The sequence below is a fragment of the Postia placenta genome, assembly GCF_002117355.1.
Source record: "Postia placenta MAD-698-R-SB12 unplaced genomic scaffold POSPLAscaffold_7, whole genome shotgun sequence".
Taxonomy (NCBI): domain Eukaryota; kingdom Fungi; phylum Basidiomycota; class Agaricomycetes; order Polyporales; family Adustoporiaceae; genus Rhodonia; species Rhodonia placenta.
In genome coordinates, this window is record NW_020169838.1 from 397,838 (window position 1) to 415,770 (window position 17,933).

Consider the following 17,933-nt stretch of genomic DNA (forward strand, 5'->3'; position numbering starts at 1 on the left):
GCGAGCGACAACATGCGGTTCAGTTGCAAGGCTGAGTTCATTAGGGATGCCTATACTAACATCTCACTCTATCTTTCACACCCTTCAGATGTGCCTTCGGTGTGCGCGCCACAAGTCTGGGATGCTGGACGTACGCTCAAGTACCGCGGCGGCTGATCGACACTCCGCTCGGAAGCGTTGCAAGACGCTATGGCCAATGCTGACAGTCAGATTCTGTATGCAGCACGCCTGAGTCTTCACGTTGACATAGCCAAACGGAGGTGGGTGGGGCGTACCTTGTCAGGTATGAACGGATCGCCCACACACAGCGGCGGGTTCATCCACTGCTGTCCTGAACGTTGTCCGTTGCCGCCGCTCATCAGCGCTATATTGCGACCAAAATCACCCGCGCACATGCTAGCACCTGACGCTTTAAGGAGCATGGCCTTCCGCGATTTTCGCCCGCCGTGCCTCACGCTCATTACATCCGCTGCATAATTGTGTTCGTCAGCCCAGTATCTGAAACAGCCACGGTCAACAAATGCTCTTAAGACGTTGTGTCAACACAAGATGCTTACCGAAACCACTCCAAAAGGGCTAGACACACATTGTCAGGTCCGCGAGGGGCCCAGTCTTTGCATAAATTGTAGCGAGTATCGCACGGGATGTTAATAAACCCCCTTGGTTTTAATCGTTTGCGTTGTATCCAAAAGAGGTCTTCCTCGCGAGGTGCGGAGGCGTGAACGCTGGCTTGCATATTCGGCAGCCATCCACGCCGCTGCAAATGCCAGTGAGTGTGTCGTGCCTAAGAGATTATTAGTGTCTGGGGAGCACCCGCACCTGATATAACCCGATCGACATCATGGCGAATGCGTAGCTACTGAAACTGGCTTTCCTATGTGTACCCTCGCCCGATGGGTTGTTCAGGCCGAGCGGCTTTGCCCACCTCTTGAGCACGATAAGCACCGCACGTAATGACGGATGCAGTTCGCAATAGCGCTTGATGAGCTCAGTGTTTTTGATGCCGAGGCGATCGTTGATTTCAATATCGCACGAGATGCCGGTGCGGGGGTCGGTACATTTTGCTAGGAACACAGCATAAGTATACGGCCCAAAAATTGTACAAGCGCAGCGGGCGAACCTATGGGGACGGTTGCTGATGGTCTACACAACACTTGCGTGTAACCATTTGCTCTTAGCTTTCTAGCGAGGAGGCTGATTGACCATCAGCGTAACCCTCATTGCCTAGAAGTGATTGCAGCTTACCATACATTATAAACAACTATGGCTGTTAGAACGTGAAAGGTCACAACCGATCGTGGTGAACGATACTCACCTGGAAGGGGCTGTTTAGTGACCTTTGGCGAGTTACCGCAAGGCCTCGATGGATCCTACGCGAGGAAAGAAGTCACTGACTATATCTCCTCGGGATGAGACAAGAAATACCAGGACTACTATATCAAGATCACTGAACGGCGAGTCTGTACCGCATCGTGTGCTGCCGAACAACTGTACAGAATATTGCTGGCCATACTCTTTCTGCACGAGCTTCGCGACCCTCTCGACAGTGCTTTCCCTTGCGCGGAGGACAGATGTGGGTATTTGAGGAGGCTGTACTCTTCATTCAACATATCTTGGCATGTTCGCATGTGAAGATTCCACCCACCTGGTACAACAGTGATGATTCAGCTTGATGTACGTTTTCGGCTTCCTTTTGATCTATGCATGGAGCTATTGTGGAGAAGGTGACCTGCAGCATATGAAACACTATTGCTGCGCAGAAATGCCGAATACATACCATGCGCTGGAAGTTGCAGAGCAAGACTTCAACCCGACTGGATGCGTAGCGTGCGTTACGGCATGCATTGCGCACATACATACTATAGGTGCGTCGATAGCTTTTTCACGCCCAGAGTATGGGGAATATAAGTACGATATTGTAGTCGCTGCCAGGGGCCACCGCAATGTTCAAGGAAGGATTGATTTTACCCGAGCCCCCAAAGTCGGCACCCCTTGCGTAATTGGCTCAGGAGTCAAAATTATTGATCGGACTGCGAACATCCCGAGACATTCCGGGGAATCCTGCTCTCTAATTGGCGGTACGAAATATTAGATTGATATTGAGTTTACCAAGCCAGTATTTTAGTGCCTAATATGGCAGAATGATTGTAGATAATCTCTATTTCTGATTAGTCTGCAGTGATGACCGAATTTGGAATCAGGCCCACATGCGGGTAAGATCTTAAGTTACTTACGATCTATTACTTATATCGAGGTACTCTCTTAGGTGCTTGAGACATGACTGTGAACCGACACAACTTACAAGACAGTGTCTTCATATAGTGAGAAGGGCATCGTATGTAAGAGCCGACGTACTATACACCTACTCACAGAGCTGAGGGCACCGAGAAGAGAGTAACAGTCCGCTTCCGCCATACCAACGGAGAAAAAGTGAAGATTAGAGTACGTGCATAGATAGTAACATGTACAACAACGACCCCTGCGGGCCTGTGGACGTGTGCAGGGCGAGACGAAGACAACGAAAGTGAGCGCTCAGTGATGCGTCGCTTTCACGACGGAAACGACAACAATGATAATGATGATGGCAATTGCTACACCAATGATGATGCGCATCTGCAAATGGTCGCGTGAGCATGTAGCATAGAACCAATATATTGATGCATACCTTCATGTCTTTCCACCACATATTCTACGGAACACGCGCCAAGTTAGATGCACGGGTATACCAACAACAAATCTGTTGGCGCACCTTTCGCACTCGGTTCGCACCACGGCGGAACCCTTGCGCCGACACAGCAAGGTTGTCTAGAAAACGAACACATGTGAGCGACTTGACAGCGCGACCGGCGGACCGGAAAACGCTGCGGCGTGCACAGCCCGCCAACAGACAGGAGTACGCACCGGTCTTGTCCTGCAGTTGGTCCAATCTCTCTCCTCGCTCCGCCACCTTTGTAATGTTCTCCCTCATGATGCCAACGGTGTCGTCGATCTGCTGCTGAATCGCAGCAGTCTTCGCGTTGCCCCCCGGCCCGGGAGGGTTCGACGAAGAGCCGCCGCGAGGAAGGTACGGATCATATGGTTCAGACCTAGGACAAGACAAAGTGTGCGTGCATAGCACAGTGCAGGACAGTGTCAGGATCCCAACCGAATGTCAAGCGAGCAGTAGTAATACTGACATGGCTATGGCGTGCGAATCTGCAAGATACGACTTCAATGAGCCACCGTGGAGAGATAACACAGCGTCGACAGCACTGACCGTATCAAACGATGCTTTAATGGAGAAGTACGAGGGGGTTGCGTCGCGTAGCGTTGCCTGGTCGTGGGTGGTCGTCGTTGGAGAGACAGACGCAGTCGAGCGGCTAACGCGGTGTTCTGGACGGAACCAAACATGACCAAGCTCAGCCTTCCCCCGTACCGCCATGTGCTGCTGCACATCCCGCCACTAGATTCGGCCGTGCTGACTCGCTTGTACAATGTCATACTCGAAATCTCAACTGCGAGAGAGTCGCGCTGGTGATCGTCCTGTAGGACTTGAAGCTCCCTAGTGGATCAAAGTCGTCTGAAAGCCTCTGCCAATTTCCTTCAGTTCTACCCGTTCACACGTGCGGTACTCCTACTTTCCGAGAGACTGACTATGTGTAATACCTCTTCGTTTTGGCGGGAATTTCTGCTCAAGACTCGACTTTCCTCACGCCCCTTCTAAGCCATCGTGCGGGACTCGAATCACACACCAAGTAGCCCACAATGCCTGGAAACATAAATGACCTGCGCACTCTAATACACTCTGGTATTTAGATGAAATCCGGTTTTCTATGTTATCCTGAGGTAGGTCATACACTCTGGCGGCATCCTGCATTGTCCCTCTTGTGTCCGGTGGGAATGCTTAGAGATAATCATTCCGGCGCTTAGCTCGCCTTCCCCTTGCTGCCTGAACATTCAGGATAGGGCAGAGCAAGGCGGCTTTGATATTGGGAATTGCCTATTCGACCGTCGCACGCCTGTTATCCCCGTGGCGCCCCTCCAGATATGACCAGGTATCAAAACATACTGACGCATCTTGGTAACTGGATGCGTACCTGATAATGATGTAGTGCAGAAGCGACGGGGTCGGGACCTGGTGGAAAATGCGTTCAAGTCCGCTTAGTGGTTGTTCCCTGTTCTCCCCAAGACAGCCTGCAAAGAGCCTCCTTTCTGAGTGAGAGGAAGACGGCTGCTCTATAGCTGTCTCTAGATTCATATCATCGATGTTTCTCCGCCTCACCCCGCGGAGAAGACATAAATACGACATTCACAATTCAATAAGATCATCATGGTCTGACATCTGAGTTCGAAGATATGTTGACACGTATGCGATGAACTATGAACTTTATCTTATTGGAACTGTCGAAGCCTACCACTTCCTGCGTCGGGCTTTACGCCAGCTGCGTTGCCGTGTCAACGGTTGGCAGTATTGGCATGCATTCTGGCACCTATGACGGTCAAAGCCAACCGGGGTGGACCGACAGTGCTGAACCAATATCATGTACCATGAACTATCTGTAGCGGTCCCGCGGTGCGATCATTTTTCTTGCGAAGCTGTGCGTTCCATCATGGACTTGACGCGGCACTTGGGCTTCTGATAAGTCGGCGTTCTAGTGGTGAGTCTTGAAGCCGGTGCACGCAAAGCCACGGGAAAGCCGTTCTTTTTTTTGATCTAACTACCACTTCCAAGGACGTATGTCCAGTACCGAACGTACGATGCCGAATATGCCTGACGAGAGGGGAATAAACTTAGATAAATCGCAGGTAGACATCGAAGCTTTCCTTCCATGTTGATTTACTCACAGATCCTTCAGACGGAGAACAGCAGGATTGATGATAACATCTGTCTTCGACTCCATGACAACATATCATACTTGGGGATGATCGCTGGCCTACCTTGGTCAATATATGTTCTTCCCCGACTCGAGGCTTTGCGCCCCTTACCATCTGCTGTGCAGAACCACTCATGGCTAACCTCAATGACTCCTTAGGAGCTCTATTCATAGGTGAGTTGTAGCAGCGGCTCATATGTGGTCGACTTTCTGAAGGCGTTCTAGGTAACTTAATTACTGCGATGTATGACCGATCCTTCCTCGAAGATGTTCATCCTAGGAGGACTGATACCTGGCTTGCGGGACAGACTCTTCGGCATTACGTCATTGCAGACTTACACATATTGTAGGCGTCATAACGGAGACCCACCTTGCATGCGAGCTATGGTAAGCCACGCTAGGCGTCGCGCATACACTTTGCTGACAGATGACTGTTGATGTTGATGTAGGTTTTCGTTCTCTGGCAAGCAACGCATGGCCAGATATCCGTGCAACACAGCTGAGATTTGATCGCAGGTTAATAGACTGCCTACACCTTGCGTTTGTTACCCATGCAGTTTACACCTACGCTGTCATTCGTTTCGGGGATGAATCCGGACTCTTGAAACTAACATGGTACGTCAATATTTACCTCATGATGAGAAAAAAAAGATTAAGGCGTGTGTCCTCGGAAAAGGAGCGTACCGGTAAGCATTATTTTCTCTTGAATGCTTTTGTGAATCATCGAATATTCGATTCAGGCGTTCATTTTTGCAACGGTGAGTGGATCCATGTCCTACATAAATGCAAAGCTAGACAAAAGGGTTTGAAGGGCACCAGCGATGTCATCGTACGGAGGTATGATGTGTGGTGCATAAGTCCCCATCATGTATTTCTCAGCTTTCCTTTCAACAGTTTATTCTGTTACCGGCTACGGAAATGTGCGCCTGCTTCTTATCTGGGAGATGCTGATCAAACTCATGAGTAATCTTCTCCAGTGAGCAACAGTCCTTGGGACTGGTACTTGATTCTTGCCATTGTACGTTTCGGTTTCACAGGTGTTCTTGATATACATCTGAAAACAGCATAGATATTGACCAGCATAGTAACATTTGGTAAGTGATGCTGCTGGAATGGCTGCATCGGCGTGTTTATCTGAATCGATGTTGTCATAGCTATGGATTGGGGTGAGAATGGATCCTTCGGCTATCCTCGTACTGAGACTAAACTATCGTTGTTATAGCGTTCGCAATTGCAGCGTAAATAATTTCATTCCTATCGACAAAGCAGTGCGTTTGACATCACTTTGTAGTTTGTTTGTCGATTCTTTCCATGCCTTTACGCAAGGCGTTTTCCCGGTAAGTGGAGAGAATCGAATAGCACAAAGGACGGTGCTCACTGTACATGGGATCATCGCAGCCAATTTTATACGTTGGTCTCAGCAATGCAGCTGCTGGTGATGTGTTGATTGCAGTCTCTCTCTGTATCATATTGTCAGGGCACCGTGGGGGTCTACCTAGGTGCGTCCTGTTTTCTTCCATGATACCGCTACTGAGATGAGTGGCTTCATCGTAGCCGGACAGACAATGTCGTCCGCATGCTGATGTTGTATGGTATCGAGACCGGTATATTGACAAGGTTTGTGCTTCTCACGTCATCCGCTGTGTAGAGACTAAGACCTGTCCCCAGTGTTTGTGCAACATCGTGTCTGATCCTCGTATGTACAATTTATGTGGGTTCCTCGGCCATAGTAATCTGTATTATAGTACGCGATAATGCCGGACAATTACATATACATCGCCTTGTACATAGTCTTGTCGAAGGGTGAGTCTGCTCCTCTGCGCCGACAACAACGGCTGACGTGCCCTCGCCAGTCGCCCTCAACTCACTTTTGGCCACCCTCAATGCGCGACGCGGCCTCAGGGAGGCCACTGGATTGATATCAAGTACAATCTATCCGGCCCAATCTCGCACAATCGTAAACCAACTAGAGGAAGACAAAGCTCCCAGCGTGCACAGCATTTGCGACGTACGTTTCAACTCACAGCGAGATTTCATGCAATGATTTCACCTAACACAGTTTCTCGATGCTGGTGTCTGTCCGAGAGACCTCGACGAAGGCCCCTTGCAAATGGTTGAGGTGAGAGCAGTCGCTTTCAGGGCTCTACATGTGCCGACTTTGCTCTAGGAAGGCCAGGGTGTAGCGTTCGCCAGGATTCGGCTTTGAAGAGACGTTATTTAAAATGTACCGGACTTTGAGACTATTGGATATAGCGGACTCAAGTTAACTCACTGTAGTACGACAGCCCCTCGGCAATGTGTATTTAGCAGTGCTTACTGACAATGATTCGCTGATACTCGACGTAGAGGTACATCCTGTATCCTATGTCATCTATTCATTTCAGCTTGCCCCCTTTTTTGACTTCCGTTCTTTCCGCTTCCTGCCAATCAACGAGCCAACTTGATGCCCCGATTTCGGTGCCGCATCCTTAGATGACTGCTTTTGTAGCGACTGCTTCTGTAGCTTCGGCGCTGACATTCGACGCTTTTTGGGCGACCGCTCCTCCGCAGGCTCGGATTTGATATCTGGCAGCGACACTTTTCGCGTAACTTTCTTCTCTCCGACGCCCTTTTGTAGGAAGAACGTCACTTATAAAGACAACCCCCTAGTAGCAAGGAAAATAAGACTGACCTGTTGTTTCTCGCGTTGCTGGGCAGTACGTCGCTGTACGACTTGTACATTCTCAATCGAGAATTCAACGATGAGGGTTCCTCTGCTCTTCACAGGAGCACCTCGTTCTAGCTCTTCCTTGAGCCGCTTTATGCGCGCGTCATCCTTCGTCGGCTTTTTCTTCTCAATCTTGATCAAATCCTCTACCTCAGCTTTCCACCACTCCTCGAATAATCGCCCTGCTTCAGTATTGTTGTTCGCCCACCGTAGAACGCGGAGAGCATCAGCATGCTTTATCATCTCCAGAAAGCCGTAGCCTTTGCTGCGGCCCTTCCCCGTCACAGGGTCCACACGATCCGCCTGCCGCACGATCTTGGTCTGCTTGACGCCCGTTGCACGCCCACCCTTCCCTTTACGTCCGGGCGTTTTGCTGCTCTCCTCTTTGACGGGTGTCTCCTCGGATAGTGTAGGGGCAGATTCGTCTAGCTCATCCTCACTGAGCGATTGTCGCGCGCCTTCCTTGACCTCCTTATCGAACGTACGGACTGCATGGATGGCGAGCCGCTTCAGCATGCGTTCCGTAACGAAGAGCGGCAGCTGCCGAATGCTGAGTCGCGTCCTGGAGACATACAAGGACGGGTTGGAGCGTAACAACGCACGACGGGCGTTGTATGACTGAGTCCTTTTCTCTACGTCTGCCGCACTCATGCCCTCGGCGGCAGGAGTGTTCGGTAGTATGACTATTAGTATTTTAGCGACACCCTTCCTTCACAAATGCAAGGCACGATGACTCACTGCCTTCCCGGAGGAGATAGAGGTTCCGCTTGTCAGCCTTCTCCCGCTGCTTTTCCCCTGCTTCCTTGAGTTTCCCAGCTTCATCTCTAGTGACAGCGCGGACGACATCCAATGTTCGGCCATGCAAGACCAAGTTCTGCGCTACCGACGCAGAGGGATCAGGTGTGAGCAATGAAGGCATCTTGAAGGGATTCTTCTTGGGCTGCTGTAATGAGGGGGCCAGGTCAGGAGGCACGAACGCTTCACCAAAATACGGACGCACCGCCACTGCGGTTCTGTCGCCAGCTGTTTCAGCTCGCAAAATATCGCTTTGCTCAATTGCTTTATCTGCGTCCTCCTTGTTCCAGAAACAGGCGAAACCAGTTCCCCTTGATCTACCGGTCTCATAGTCCAATGTGATACGCGCGTAGCGAAGCGGGCCAAAGGCTCGGAATCTGCATGCTTGTGAGCGATCAGGAATGGCGACAGACAAGATTACGTACAATGTCCGCAACTCGTCTTCAGTCGCCTCGAATGGTACATTGCGCACGAAAAGAGTCGTGCCAACATCGGGAGGGGGAAGCACGGGCTTTGAAGGCTTCTCGTCCTCAGCTTCAGACTCGTCGCCATCATCCGAATCGCTCAGCCGACTATCGTTGTCACTGTCGCCATCATGGACACCAAGCTGCTCGTCCTCGTCAGTGTCACTCTCGCTCTCGCTCCCACTCTCGCTGCCCTTCTCGCTCTTGACATCTACCATGTTGATATCCGCATCCTCCTGACCCGGCTCTATCTTCGCCTTCTCCTGCTCCCACTTGTCTTTGCTCAGCGCCCAGTCCACCGCTATCACTCGTTCGTTTGCCTGTGGCTTAGCACCCGCATCCCCGTCTTCCTCCTCATTCTCACTTTCGTCCTCTTCTCCCCCTTCGTCCTCCCCTCTCTGTGTCGTGGCCTTCTCCGCCTTGGCCTCCTCCCGCCGCTGTTTCTTCCGCTTCTGCTTGTCCGCCACTAGCCGTGCTGCCATGCCCGCCTGCACCTTCATCCCGTTGCACTCCTCCATTGCACGCTCTGCATCCTTTCGGCTCAGCATCCACACGAACGCGAACCCCTTGCCACGCTTAGCTTGCAGCGTCGCCTCACCGTCTTCCTCCTTCGCATCGTCCACCGCCGACGGAATGTCGACTGAGTGAATCGGGCCGTACGGTAGGAAAAGAGCACGAAGGTCTTGCTCTGAGATATTGAATGGAAGGTTACGCACGATGAGTCTGCTTGCACGATTCGGTGCCGGGCCCTTGGGATTCGCCGCCTTCGCCGTTTTCGGCGCCTTTGCGAGACCGTCGAGCCGCTTCTTGAGCGTGGCTGAGAGCAGTGAGCCCTTGAAGACGTGTGCATGAAGTTTGTTCACAGCGTCTGCCGCGGCTGCAGGCGTAGTGAAGAGGGCATGTGCCGTGCTGCGGTCTTCATCACCATTGGCAGAGGTAATGGGCCAGTCGACCTTCTCTGCGCCGTCGAGCTTGCGGATCTTCTTCCAAAGCTGTTTCGAGTCGACGGAAGAAGGGAGACCGGAGATGGCTACTGTTCGGATGGCCAGAGGATCGCGCGGGGCGTTGGTTTGTGCGGGACGCGGGGGTTTAGGCATTGGCTCAGACTTGGCCATTGGCTCCTTCTGTGTCTTCTCTTTATACTGAGTTGTAACAAGCTAAACAAAAATATACCAATCGGCAACATGCGACTCATACCTTGCTTTCCGCCCACTGGACACGGAGATTCCTGCTGTCCAATATGAGGCCGTCTTGATTAATTTGCTCGTATGCGAGCTGTGCATCCTCTCTAATAGCAAAAGAGACATAGCCGACGCCTTTAGATACACCTGATGCCTGGTCGAGGACAACGAATGCAGATCGTACTGGCGCGATGTCGGAGAAAAGCGTATTCAGGTCAATGGAGGTTGCGGTGTAGGGTAGATTGGAGACAAAAAGTGTGGATCTACCAATCCATTGTTAGCATACGACACCAGAAATCGCAGAGCACTTACCCATGATGCTTTGCCGCAGGCTCATCTGCTTCTCTCTCCTTCCTCTTTCCAAGTAATGTCGACATTGGGCCCGTGCCTCGAGTTGACTAGATCTTGTTCAAGGCGTAGGCAAACCGAGATAGATCTTGAGCTAGATCTTGCTCTCGAGTAGGTATAGGTACGACGGTTGGGCCCAAATCAAACACGACGAGAGATTTATTTGCAAGTTCTGGGCTAAGAGAATAGCAGACGCCTGTCGTAACAGTGAATAGAATCAATACAGTGTGACTCTGATACTTCGGTAATCGGAGTTTCATCCAGACCTTATCATGCCATAATCGGAGCTTCAAATGTTACAATGCGACGTAGGATCATTATCTTACTGCTACTTCGACTACTTGATTCTCACTCATATCCGTCGTTCCTTCTATCTATGTCGCCATGTCTTCCACCGGGCATAGACACTCAACCTCAGTGTCCCAAAACCACAAGGCACAACTCGCTAACGCTTATAATGAACTCGGGAAGGAGCTCTCGTCCCAGAAGATCAGGGTTGTCGGTAATTACACGCTAGGGAAAGTCATCGGCGAGGGTGTGTGGCCATGTGTTTTTATGAGCTCGCTTGCTAAGGGAGAGACAGGTACGTACGGTAAAGTACGACTCGGGGTACATCGCCTCTCTGGGACCCGCGTCGCCATCAAGCAGATTCCAAAGGCTATGTCTGCGTCGCTCACGCGTGAGATCCACCACCACAGACAACTACACCATCCGCATGTTACACAACTGTTCGAGGTAATTGCAACCGAGTCCAACATCTGGCTCGTTACCGAGCTCTGCTCTGGGGGCGAGCTTTTTGACTACCTAGCGGAGAAGGGCCGCTTGAACGAGGAAGAGACACGCATCATCTTCGGGCAGCTATGTCTCGCTGTCGCGTACGTGCACTCAAAGGGGATTGTACACCGTGACCTGAAACTGGAAAACGTGTTGCTGGACGAGCGCTGCCGCGTGAAGCTTGGCGACTTTGGGTTCACGCGTGAGTTCGAGCGCGGGTCGCTGTTGGAGACGTTCTGCGGGACAACCGGGTACGCGTCCCCGGAGATGCTACTCGCGAAGAAATACCTCGGGCCAGGCAAGCCGCGGCTGTGATTGTTCGCTGGGCATATTCTGATTTGCCATGCAGAAGTGGACGTCTGGTCACTGGGGATCATTCTTTATACGCTCCTGACGGGCATGCTACCGTTTGATGATGACGACGAAAGTATCATGAGAGCCAAGGTGATAGAAGGCGTGTTTGAGGATCCCGAATGGCTTTCTGAAGGTGCGTTCATTGCAAAACGCGTTTAAGGAAACACTCATTTGACCTCCCCAGATTCGCGAGACCTAATTAAGAACATCCTACAAACTGACCCCGAAAAACGCCCCTCAATCGCCCAGATATTAGCGCATCCTTGGTTCACCGCATTCACTACGATACCTGTTCTTCCAGCCTCCTCGCGCAGCAGCATCTCATTCTCCTCCCGGCCGAATTCCCCAATGATGCTGCGTCCGCCATCTGCGGATGCGGACTCTCAGCCACAGTCCGCATTGTCAGAGTCGACCTATCACTCCGCCTCTTCGGAGTTCCCTACCTCAGTAGCCACGACGCCCGACCAAGGGATTCCAGACGACGTTTTCGGCATTGGAAGCGTAGGCGTCAAAGTAGATGCTACACCAGACGAACGGCCACAGACACCCGATCAGACCCCGTCACGCTCATCCTTCTCTCGCAGTGGATCTAACGCGAATCCGAAGGTCCCGCCAGCATATCCGACACGGACCCCTGCGCGCACAAAGCGTCGCTCCGTATCATCTACTCTGTCTGACCCTAGCACACCTACGTTTGAAAAAACTAACGGTGTATTACCGGTACAGGACTTCTCCTCGTTACTGCAAACCCCTGCACCTATCATCTTCTCGACCCCGCTTGAACGAGAGCTGCTAAATTCTTTGAGCATGCTAGGCTTTGACACCGGCCAGATTGTGCACTCGGTGCTGAGCGATGCGTGCGATGCTACAGGGGCACTCTGGTGGATGCTCAAGCGCAGGGCGGAGAAACGCGCCCTGGAGGAGGTTCCGGCTGGAGCTGAGGGTGCCACCGCCAAGTCCCAAGCGGAAGACAAGGGGAAGCATCGTGCAAGGGACAAGGACAGCAAAAAGATCCCCGCTTTTGTGCACGCTGCTGTCGATGCAAGTCAATCGATGTTACTGCCCGCCATGACGCAGGCGCACTCTGCGCCCGAGTTGCAGTTGATACCCCCAACTCCCACAGCCTCGGTCACGACGCGCCCACGCACACCTCCTCGTACCAAGTCCCCCACGAGCCAGCTTCTCTCACCTACGCCGTCAACTGCGGATATCTCGATCCGCTCGCACCCTTCCACGCCTGGCGGTAGCATGAAGGACAAGGACGGCTCCAAAGGCCGCAAAGCGCGCTCAGGCAGTGTCAGCATTATGCAGCGGGCCACCACCGCGCTCGAGGCCGCAGGGCTGGTCAGAAAGAAATCCGCCGAGGGCGTGCGGGAGGAAAAGGAGAAGGAGCGGGCTACGGACAAGCGCAGCGGGAATGGCAGCGGCGACGAGCCCCGTGTCTCGCACGGAAGCGGCTCGAGCAAGCTCGCAAAGAGCCCGCCTCTCAAATCGAATGAGATTGCGGTGCCCACAACGCCGCCCTCGAGCGCGGAGCTCAATCACGTGGCGATGTCTTCGCCGTGGGTCCTCACAAACTCGAGGGCGTCGCCGCCCCCGACAGACTCGCCCCGCGACACCCTCTCTGCGCTGCCGAACATCACCGGCAACAAGGGCCTCGGGAACCGCAACCGCGCGAGCCTGTTGTCTGCGTTCCGCATGTGGTTCAAGGAGGACCCTAAGGGCAAGCGCAAGGAGCACTCGCCCACACACGCGCACCTGTACACGGCCGCGCTCAACAACCCCGGCCCGAGCGGCGGATCGGGGCGCAGTCGACCCACAGTCAAGCGGCGCGCGAGCGGGAACCGCGCGGGGCGTCAGGCGCGCTCGAAGCGCACGTCGGTCTCTTCGCGGCGCTCAAGCAGCGTCAACTCGCGCCGGTCGTCCGTACACTCGACGCACTTCCCGCTGCTCGAGTCGCCCGGGCTCGCGTCTACGTCCGTGTCGCGCCGGCGCAGCGACGCAAGCCGGCGCTCGTTTGGAAGCCACACGCCCAACTCGGAGCGCGAGGACCTCGTCTCGCGCCCGTCGTCGATGCAGAGCTTCTATGGCCAGCAGCGGCACCGCAAGTCGCCGTCGGCGAGCTCCGCGGGCTCGATGCACCCCGGGCGCACGTCGTCGCCGCTGCCGAGCAAGTACCACCGGCGCGCGGGCTCCGGGTCGTCGACGCGGGTCATGCGACAGATGCAGCCGCCGAACCTCGCGCACCTGCGCTCCAACTCTGCGTCGTCGGCGCAGTCGCGGGGCTCCTCGCACCCCGGCTCGTCGTACGACCTGTCGGAGAGCGACAGCAGGCGGAACAGCTCGCCACACAAGCCGCAGGTACGGCGCTCGCTCGAGGAGACGCCGCGCCGCGCACACACCCCGACGGCCTTTGCTGCACACAAACGCCAGACGCCGTTTGCCAATCCCAGCGGCAGCGGCGGGTACCTTAACTCGCTCGGGCGGTCAAGCTGGAAGAAGTCGTGGGGCTTGGAGCCCCCCGGCTGGCAGACCCGCCAGGCGTACTCCGCGATCGAGGTGCTTGCGATCTCGCCGCCGGTCGACGGGCAGGGCATCCGCGACGTTTTTTCCGGCAGGCAGTCGCTCAGCATGGGCGACGAGTCGGACTGGGTGGACGAGGACGACGACTCGCCCGGGTATGCCGGCGGCCTGGGCCAGATGCCCATGGCCGCGTGCGGCACCGCCGGCCCTTCGTATTCGCATCCGCCCGAGACACCCATCCTCTCGCCGGCTCCCCGCGGAAACGCCAGCCGTGCGAGCAGCTCCAAGCGAACGCCTGCGAGCCTTGCACCGGTCAATGTGTCCAGCAGGGGCTCACGGGGCAAGGCGGGGCGATCGCCCGTCGGGCGTAGCTCCCCGTTGCCCAGTGAAAGCTCGTTCGAGCCGCCCGAGCCGCGAGGAGGAAGACGCCAGCTCCCCGCCGGGCGGTCGGGTCCCGCTGCGATTCAAGAGGAAGACGAGGACGAAGAGTAGACAAACATACCTGTTCTGTGGTAACCATGCATGGTTTCGTCTTTGGTCCGCGATCTTTGTGTTAATGTCCAGTGTGAGCTCTACCGTATTGTTATGGATCCTAAGTTTTATGGACTGTCTCGCTGCCCGCTCACGCGCCTGCACGTTGCATTGCTATCTATATCAGATTTCGTTGATACCCACTGTTGTTGTTGTGGCAGGGATACTATGTTTGTCTCCTGGTCACTTGCATGTAGGATCTATCCGTCCATGCCATATAGCGCTTAAATTTCTCAGCTGATTTTCGCCGCCAGAGCCAGGTGTAGTCGAGAACGGTGCGCAGCTTTTCTTATTCGGGTTTGGTAGGGTCGCCTGCGAGAGGCTGACCGCGTGTTTGTAGGTCCCGCGTTCTTGGATGCCTGCCAATTTGAGATGGCCCTCGATCGTTGGTGCCCGATCAGCGTTACCCGCCTCGACGCGCGATCATCGTCGATCACAACAACGCATGTCCGCCTCCGCTGCTAACGCTCGCCGGGCGACTGTGCGGCTCCGGAGCCTGGCAGCAGAGGTCGTGTGGCCAACTTTCGGGCTCGTGCGTCGAAAAACTGGGACTCCCACAATCATTATTTTCTTTCAATGGTCCTTTCGCCGCCACATCCGCTGCATTCATGGCACAGCGTCACTTGACCCCCACCTGACCCCGGATCTTCGCGCAGTCGCAACGGCTCTTGAGATGGTTCTGAGCCTATGATGTATGTGTCCCAGCATTCGCTGTTCCCCGGAGAACCCTCCCCTATGACCATATTGCATACGTCGCAGTTGCGCGCGCGCGCCGGCTCCTGGGATCTCCTTCGTCTTCTCGTGCTGGATCCGAGCGCAGCCGCCGGGTCCATCTTGGGACCCACAGGCCGCGGCGTCACGGACAATGCATCGCGCGCGGGTCACGCGCCTGCCAGTATGAGCCGTCTGCGCACTCCTCCTTCTCCTTCTCCTCCCTCCTTCTTTCCATGCATTCCATCTCTCCCTTCTCTCTCTTCACAAGTTTGCCCTCTGCACATCGCTCCACAACCTCCCTCTCATTCACCGCAATTCGGATCCGACCCTCCCCCCAGGCCGGATCTCGATCACGCCCCCCGCCAACACCAGACCACCCGAACCCGGAGAGCCTGTGGCTCGGCGCACCCGCACGCTTTTGCACCCTGATCCTACACCGCGGCACTGGCCACGCTCTCCCACACTCCATAGCCCCCGCATTGGCACGAACACCCCCAGCCGCCAGTGCCCTCTGCCCAAAAGCTCCCCCCCCCCGGTTCCAGACCCGCGCACGCCCCGTATCGTCGCCACGATGCATCGTGCATCAGGCCTGGCGCCATGCCAGTGCTGCCCACTTGCCCACTTGCCCACTACGCGCATAGCGCAGCCGCTTTCCCCCATTCCCAATCTCCCATGGGCAGGGTTCATCCTCAGCCCCCGGCGCCGCGATAGCGGGCCCATCGCCAGACTCGCCAACGCACACTCGCGAATCACGACACGAGAATGCCTATCGCGCACCGCTACGCGAGGCCTCGCGACCTGCAGCCCGCACGCCCGAATTGGCAACGGCTAGCACCCCGGGAAGTGCGGGCATCGAATGCGCTGCATATTCAATCGCGCACGCGGACATTGCAAATACGCGTTCGCTCTCATCTCATCTCATCTTCATTTGCATTTGCATTTGCATTTTCATATGCACAGGAGCGGGGGCAGGCCCGGCGTGAAGGGGGGCCACCATTGCCAGGAAGCGCGCGCGCATTTGGCACCTGCCGCCCGGGGCGGCGGGCGAGCCCGAGCTTATCAGGCAGTGCAGTAGATGGGCAGATGGGCATCATTGCGGCCATAATCATATGCCATTATGCTATTGGGAGGGCCCGGGAGCCCCAGAAGCGCACTCGCACTCGCATAGTGCGTGCACGCGGGGCGCTGATTCATGTCGTGTCTCGGTGTCTCGGTGTCTTGTTCAGGGAAGCCAGGATGCACGGTTGACACTACACTGACGTACGCACGGGGCACACGAGGCGTCGCGTAGGGCTATGACTCGAGAGGGAGACGGGAGATGGGAAGCGTCGATGTACATGTACATACCAGGATCGGGCTGACAGACGGAGCGCGCGCGTCGAGTGGGTCTACTACATACGAAGAGGCTAGAGGCTGCCCGCCAGATTCGCGCGAGAGACCCGTCGATAGGGGAAGAGGAATACAAGCAGCACACGGACTCACCCATATATCCAACACTAGTGGCAGTGGACATGCACTCGCCACAGACAGACAGACAGACCGACCACGTAAGGGCACAGAACATCCGTCGCATTCAGCCATACTAACTACGGCGCGTACGATATGCGTGCTAAGCGGGACACAAAAAAGCGGTCGTAACGGGTCCTAAGGGTTCGTGAGTATCGTAAAGGGAAAACACGTTCCGATCTATCGTGAGAGAGCTCCAGATCCGTATGGCTGGGATAGGATATAGGATGTAGGATGGTGGTGGGGCGCGGAGGGCAATTAGGGGTGGGTGGGTACGGGGCACAGAAGATGAGAAGACGGGAAGAGAAGAAGCAAAGGAGACAGCAATTTGCTACACGGGGGGTAGTGAAACGGGCTGGGAGAACGTTCGAGTCGCGAGACGAGAGCAGGCTATAGACAGACAGACAGACAGACAGACAGACAGACGAGGAGATGGAGACGAGGGAAACGGGAACATCCGCAATCCGGGGACAAAGGGGACAGGGTAAAAGGGATACGAGGCACGAGATTAGGTAGGGGACGCTCCACATAGATATATCCACAAAACGGGCCAAGATGAAAAGGCAAAACAGAATGGGATAAGAAATAACGCAAACGAAAACCATAAAGTCGGGACCCGGGAAACCCAATAGCGTGGCGCGCAAACTTGCGCGCCGAGGGAAGGGAAGGCGGACAACGGGCAGACGGACCTGTGCAGGGCGTCGAGCAGAAGTATAACGTGGAGCGAGTCAACGAGTCCGGCGCGGGAATCAATCCGCGCGCGCGGGGCGGGTCGGAGGTGGAGGCGAAGGCGGGGATAGAGGCGGTAGCGCGAGCAACTAGGCGTCTAGTACCATAGCGGGCGATGTAATCAAAGTCGTAGCGAGGCGCAGCGGGGCGAGCTGCAGAACGAGGATCCAGACAAGCAATAACTGACACCACCAGACGGGCGGATAAATAGCGTGCGTGCGCGGGCGTGCTCACGCGCGGGGCGACGGCGCCGGCGTCTTCTGGCGCAGCGCCGGCGGCCACGCGGCGAGCTTCGAGTGCGGCGGGCTGCTCGCAGCCGCGTCGATCGTCGGCATCCAGCGCTGGATCAGCTGGTGGTGCGCGCGCTCGCGCTCGCGCAGCCGCTCCTTTTCCTTTTCTCTCTCCCTCTCCCTCTCTCTTTCATCGGAGCCGTAACCAGAACCAGACGAGCCCG

The 17,933-nt window shown here is 55.0% G+C and overlaps 8 protein-coding genes across 8 annotated transcripts in view; 2 read left to right on the plus strand and 6 right to left on the minus strand.

Moving 5' to 3' along the window:
• Positions 1-20: 20 nt before the first annotated feature.
• POSPLADRAFT_1074392 (hypothetical protein) lies at positions 21-1,935 on the minus strand. Its single transcript, XM_024482702.1, has 10 exons — positions 1,778-1,935; positions 1,646-1,729; positions 1,426-1,590; positions 1,316-1,370; positions 1,246-1,261; positions 1,121-1,194; positions 820-1,064; positions 558-757; positions 276-498; positions 21-213 (listed from the first exon to the last, which is right to left on the minus strand). Exons 1-10 carry the CDS (start codon positions 1,856-1,858, stop codon positions 85-87), a joined length of 1,272 nt encoding a protein of 423 aa, XP_024338809.1. The 5' UTR covers positions 1,859-1,935; the 3' UTR covers positions 21-84.
• Positions 1,936-2,291: 356 nt separating this feature from the next.
• Positions 2,292-3,323, minus strand: POSPLADRAFT_1039898 (hypothetical protein). Its single transcript, XM_024477613.1, has 6 exons — positions 3,257-3,323; positions 3,177-3,195; positions 2,902-3,086; positions 2,750-2,805; positions 2,666-2,689; positions 2,292-2,613 (listed from the first exon to the last, which is right to left on the minus strand). Coding segments are annotated over exons 2-6 (348 nt in total). The 5' UTR covers positions 3,179-3,195; positions 3,257-3,323; the 3' UTR covers positions 2,292-2,532.
• Positions 3,324-4,987: 1,664 nt separating this feature from the next.
• On the plus strand, positions 4,988-7,059 carry POSPLADRAFT_1046488 (hypothetical protein; the record flags this gene model as incomplete). The annotated part of the gene is made up of 15 exons (XM_024479045.1): positions 4,988-5,027; positions 5,204-5,240; positions 5,370-5,468; positions 5,594-5,611; positions 5,665-5,690; positions 5,748-5,829; positions 5,918-5,947; positions 6,145-6,190; positions 6,252-6,352; positions 6,408-6,470; positions 6,522-6,549; positions 6,599-6,656; positions 6,707-6,861; positions 6,913-6,972; positions 7,021-7,059. 15 exons carry the CDS (start codon positions 4,988-4,990, stop codon positions 7,057-7,059), a joined length of 882 nt encoding a protein of 293 aa, XP_024338811.1.
• Positions 7,060-7,233: 174 nt separating this feature from the next.
• POSPLADRAFT_1142484 (hypothetical protein) lies at positions 7,234-10,377 on the minus strand (the record flags this gene model as incomplete). The annotated part of the gene is made up of 8 exons (XM_024485431.1): positions 7,234-7,442; positions 7,521-8,243; positions 8,299-8,503; positions 8,567-8,732; positions 8,781-9,139; positions 9,287-9,961; positions 10,017-10,263; positions 10,313-10,377. The coding sequence occupies 8 exons, from the start codon at positions 10,375-10,377 to the stop codon at positions 7,234-7,236; spliced, it is 2,649 nt and encodes an 882-aa protein (XP_024338812.1).
• Positions 10,378-10,732: 355 nt separating this feature from the next.
• POSPLADRAFT_1143836 (hypothetical protein) lies at positions 10,733-14,491 on the plus strand (the record flags this gene model as incomplete). The annotated part of the gene is made up of 4 exons (XM_024485623.1): positions 10,733-10,885; positions 10,922-11,324; positions 11,472-11,609; positions 11,661-14,491. 4 exons carry the CDS (start codon positions 10,733-10,735, stop codon positions 14,489-14,491), a joined length of 3,525 nt encoding a protein of 1,174 aa, XP_024338813.1.
• A 645-nt stretch (positions 14,492-15,136) lies between these two features.
• POSPLADRAFT_1143675 (hypothetical protein) lies at positions 15,137-16,133 on the minus strand (the record flags this gene model as incomplete). The annotated part of the gene is made up of 4 exons (XM_024485596.1): positions 15,137-15,363; positions 15,395-15,675; positions 15,859-15,985; positions 16,022-16,133. 4 exons carry the CDS (start codon positions 16,131-16,133, stop codon positions 15,137-15,139), a joined length of 747 nt encoding a protein of 248 aa, XP_024338814.1.
• Positions 16,134-16,792: 659 nt separating this feature from the next.
• On the minus strand, positions 16,793-17,509 carry POSPLADRAFT_1039899 (hypothetical protein). Its single transcript, XM_024477614.1, has one exon. It carries the CDS (start codon positions 17,278-17,280, stop codon positions 16,831-16,833), a length of 450 nt encoding a protein of 149 aa, XP_024338815.1. The 5' UTR covers positions 17,281-17,509; the 3' UTR covers positions 16,793-16,830.
• A 5-nt stretch (positions 17,510-17,514) lies between these two features.
• The window catches only part of POSPLADRAFT_1066048 (hypothetical protein), a gene marked incomplete at its 5' end in the record, with an annotated part of 3,012 nt that continues 2,593 nt past the window's right edge, over positions 17,515-17,933 (minus strand). The window contains one exon of the mRNA XM_024482035.1: positions 17,515-17,896. Within this exon, the coding sequence (XP_024338816.1) occupies positions 17,710-17,896 (187 nt within the window). The 3' untranslated portion in view covers positions 17,515-17,709. The remainder of the gene's footprint in view (positions 17,897-17,933) is intronic.

Bases quoted from the DNA above. Each gene is read 5' to 3' on its own strand.
- POSPLADRAFT_1074392 (XM_024482702.1), bottom strand. From the start codon at position 1,858: ATGTATGTGCGCAATGCATGCCGTAACGCACGCTACGCATCCAGTCGG. The intron at 1,730-1,777 runs GTATGTATTCGG...CATATGCTGCAG, and splicing joins TCTGCAACTTCCAGCGCATG to GTCACCTTCTCCACAATAGC. The intron at 499-557 runs GTAAGCATCTTG...TGGCTGTTTCAG, and splicing joins GCCCTTTTGGAGTGGTTTCG to ATACTGGGCTGACGAACACA.
- POSPLADRAFT_1039898 (XM_024477613.1), bottom strand. The intron at 2,806-2,901 runs GTGCGTACTCCT...TTCGTTTTCTAG, and splicing joins CCAACTGCAGGACAAGACCG to ACAACCTTGCTGTGTCGGCG. The intron at 2,690-2,749 runs GTGCGCCAACAG...CGTGTTCCGTAG, and splicing joins GTGCGAACCGAGTGCGAAAG to AATATGTGGTGGAAAGACAT.
- POSPLADRAFT_1039899 (XM_024477614.1), bottom strand. From the start codon at position 17,280: ATGTGGAGCGTCCCCTACCTAATCTCGTGCCTCGTATCCCTTTTACCC.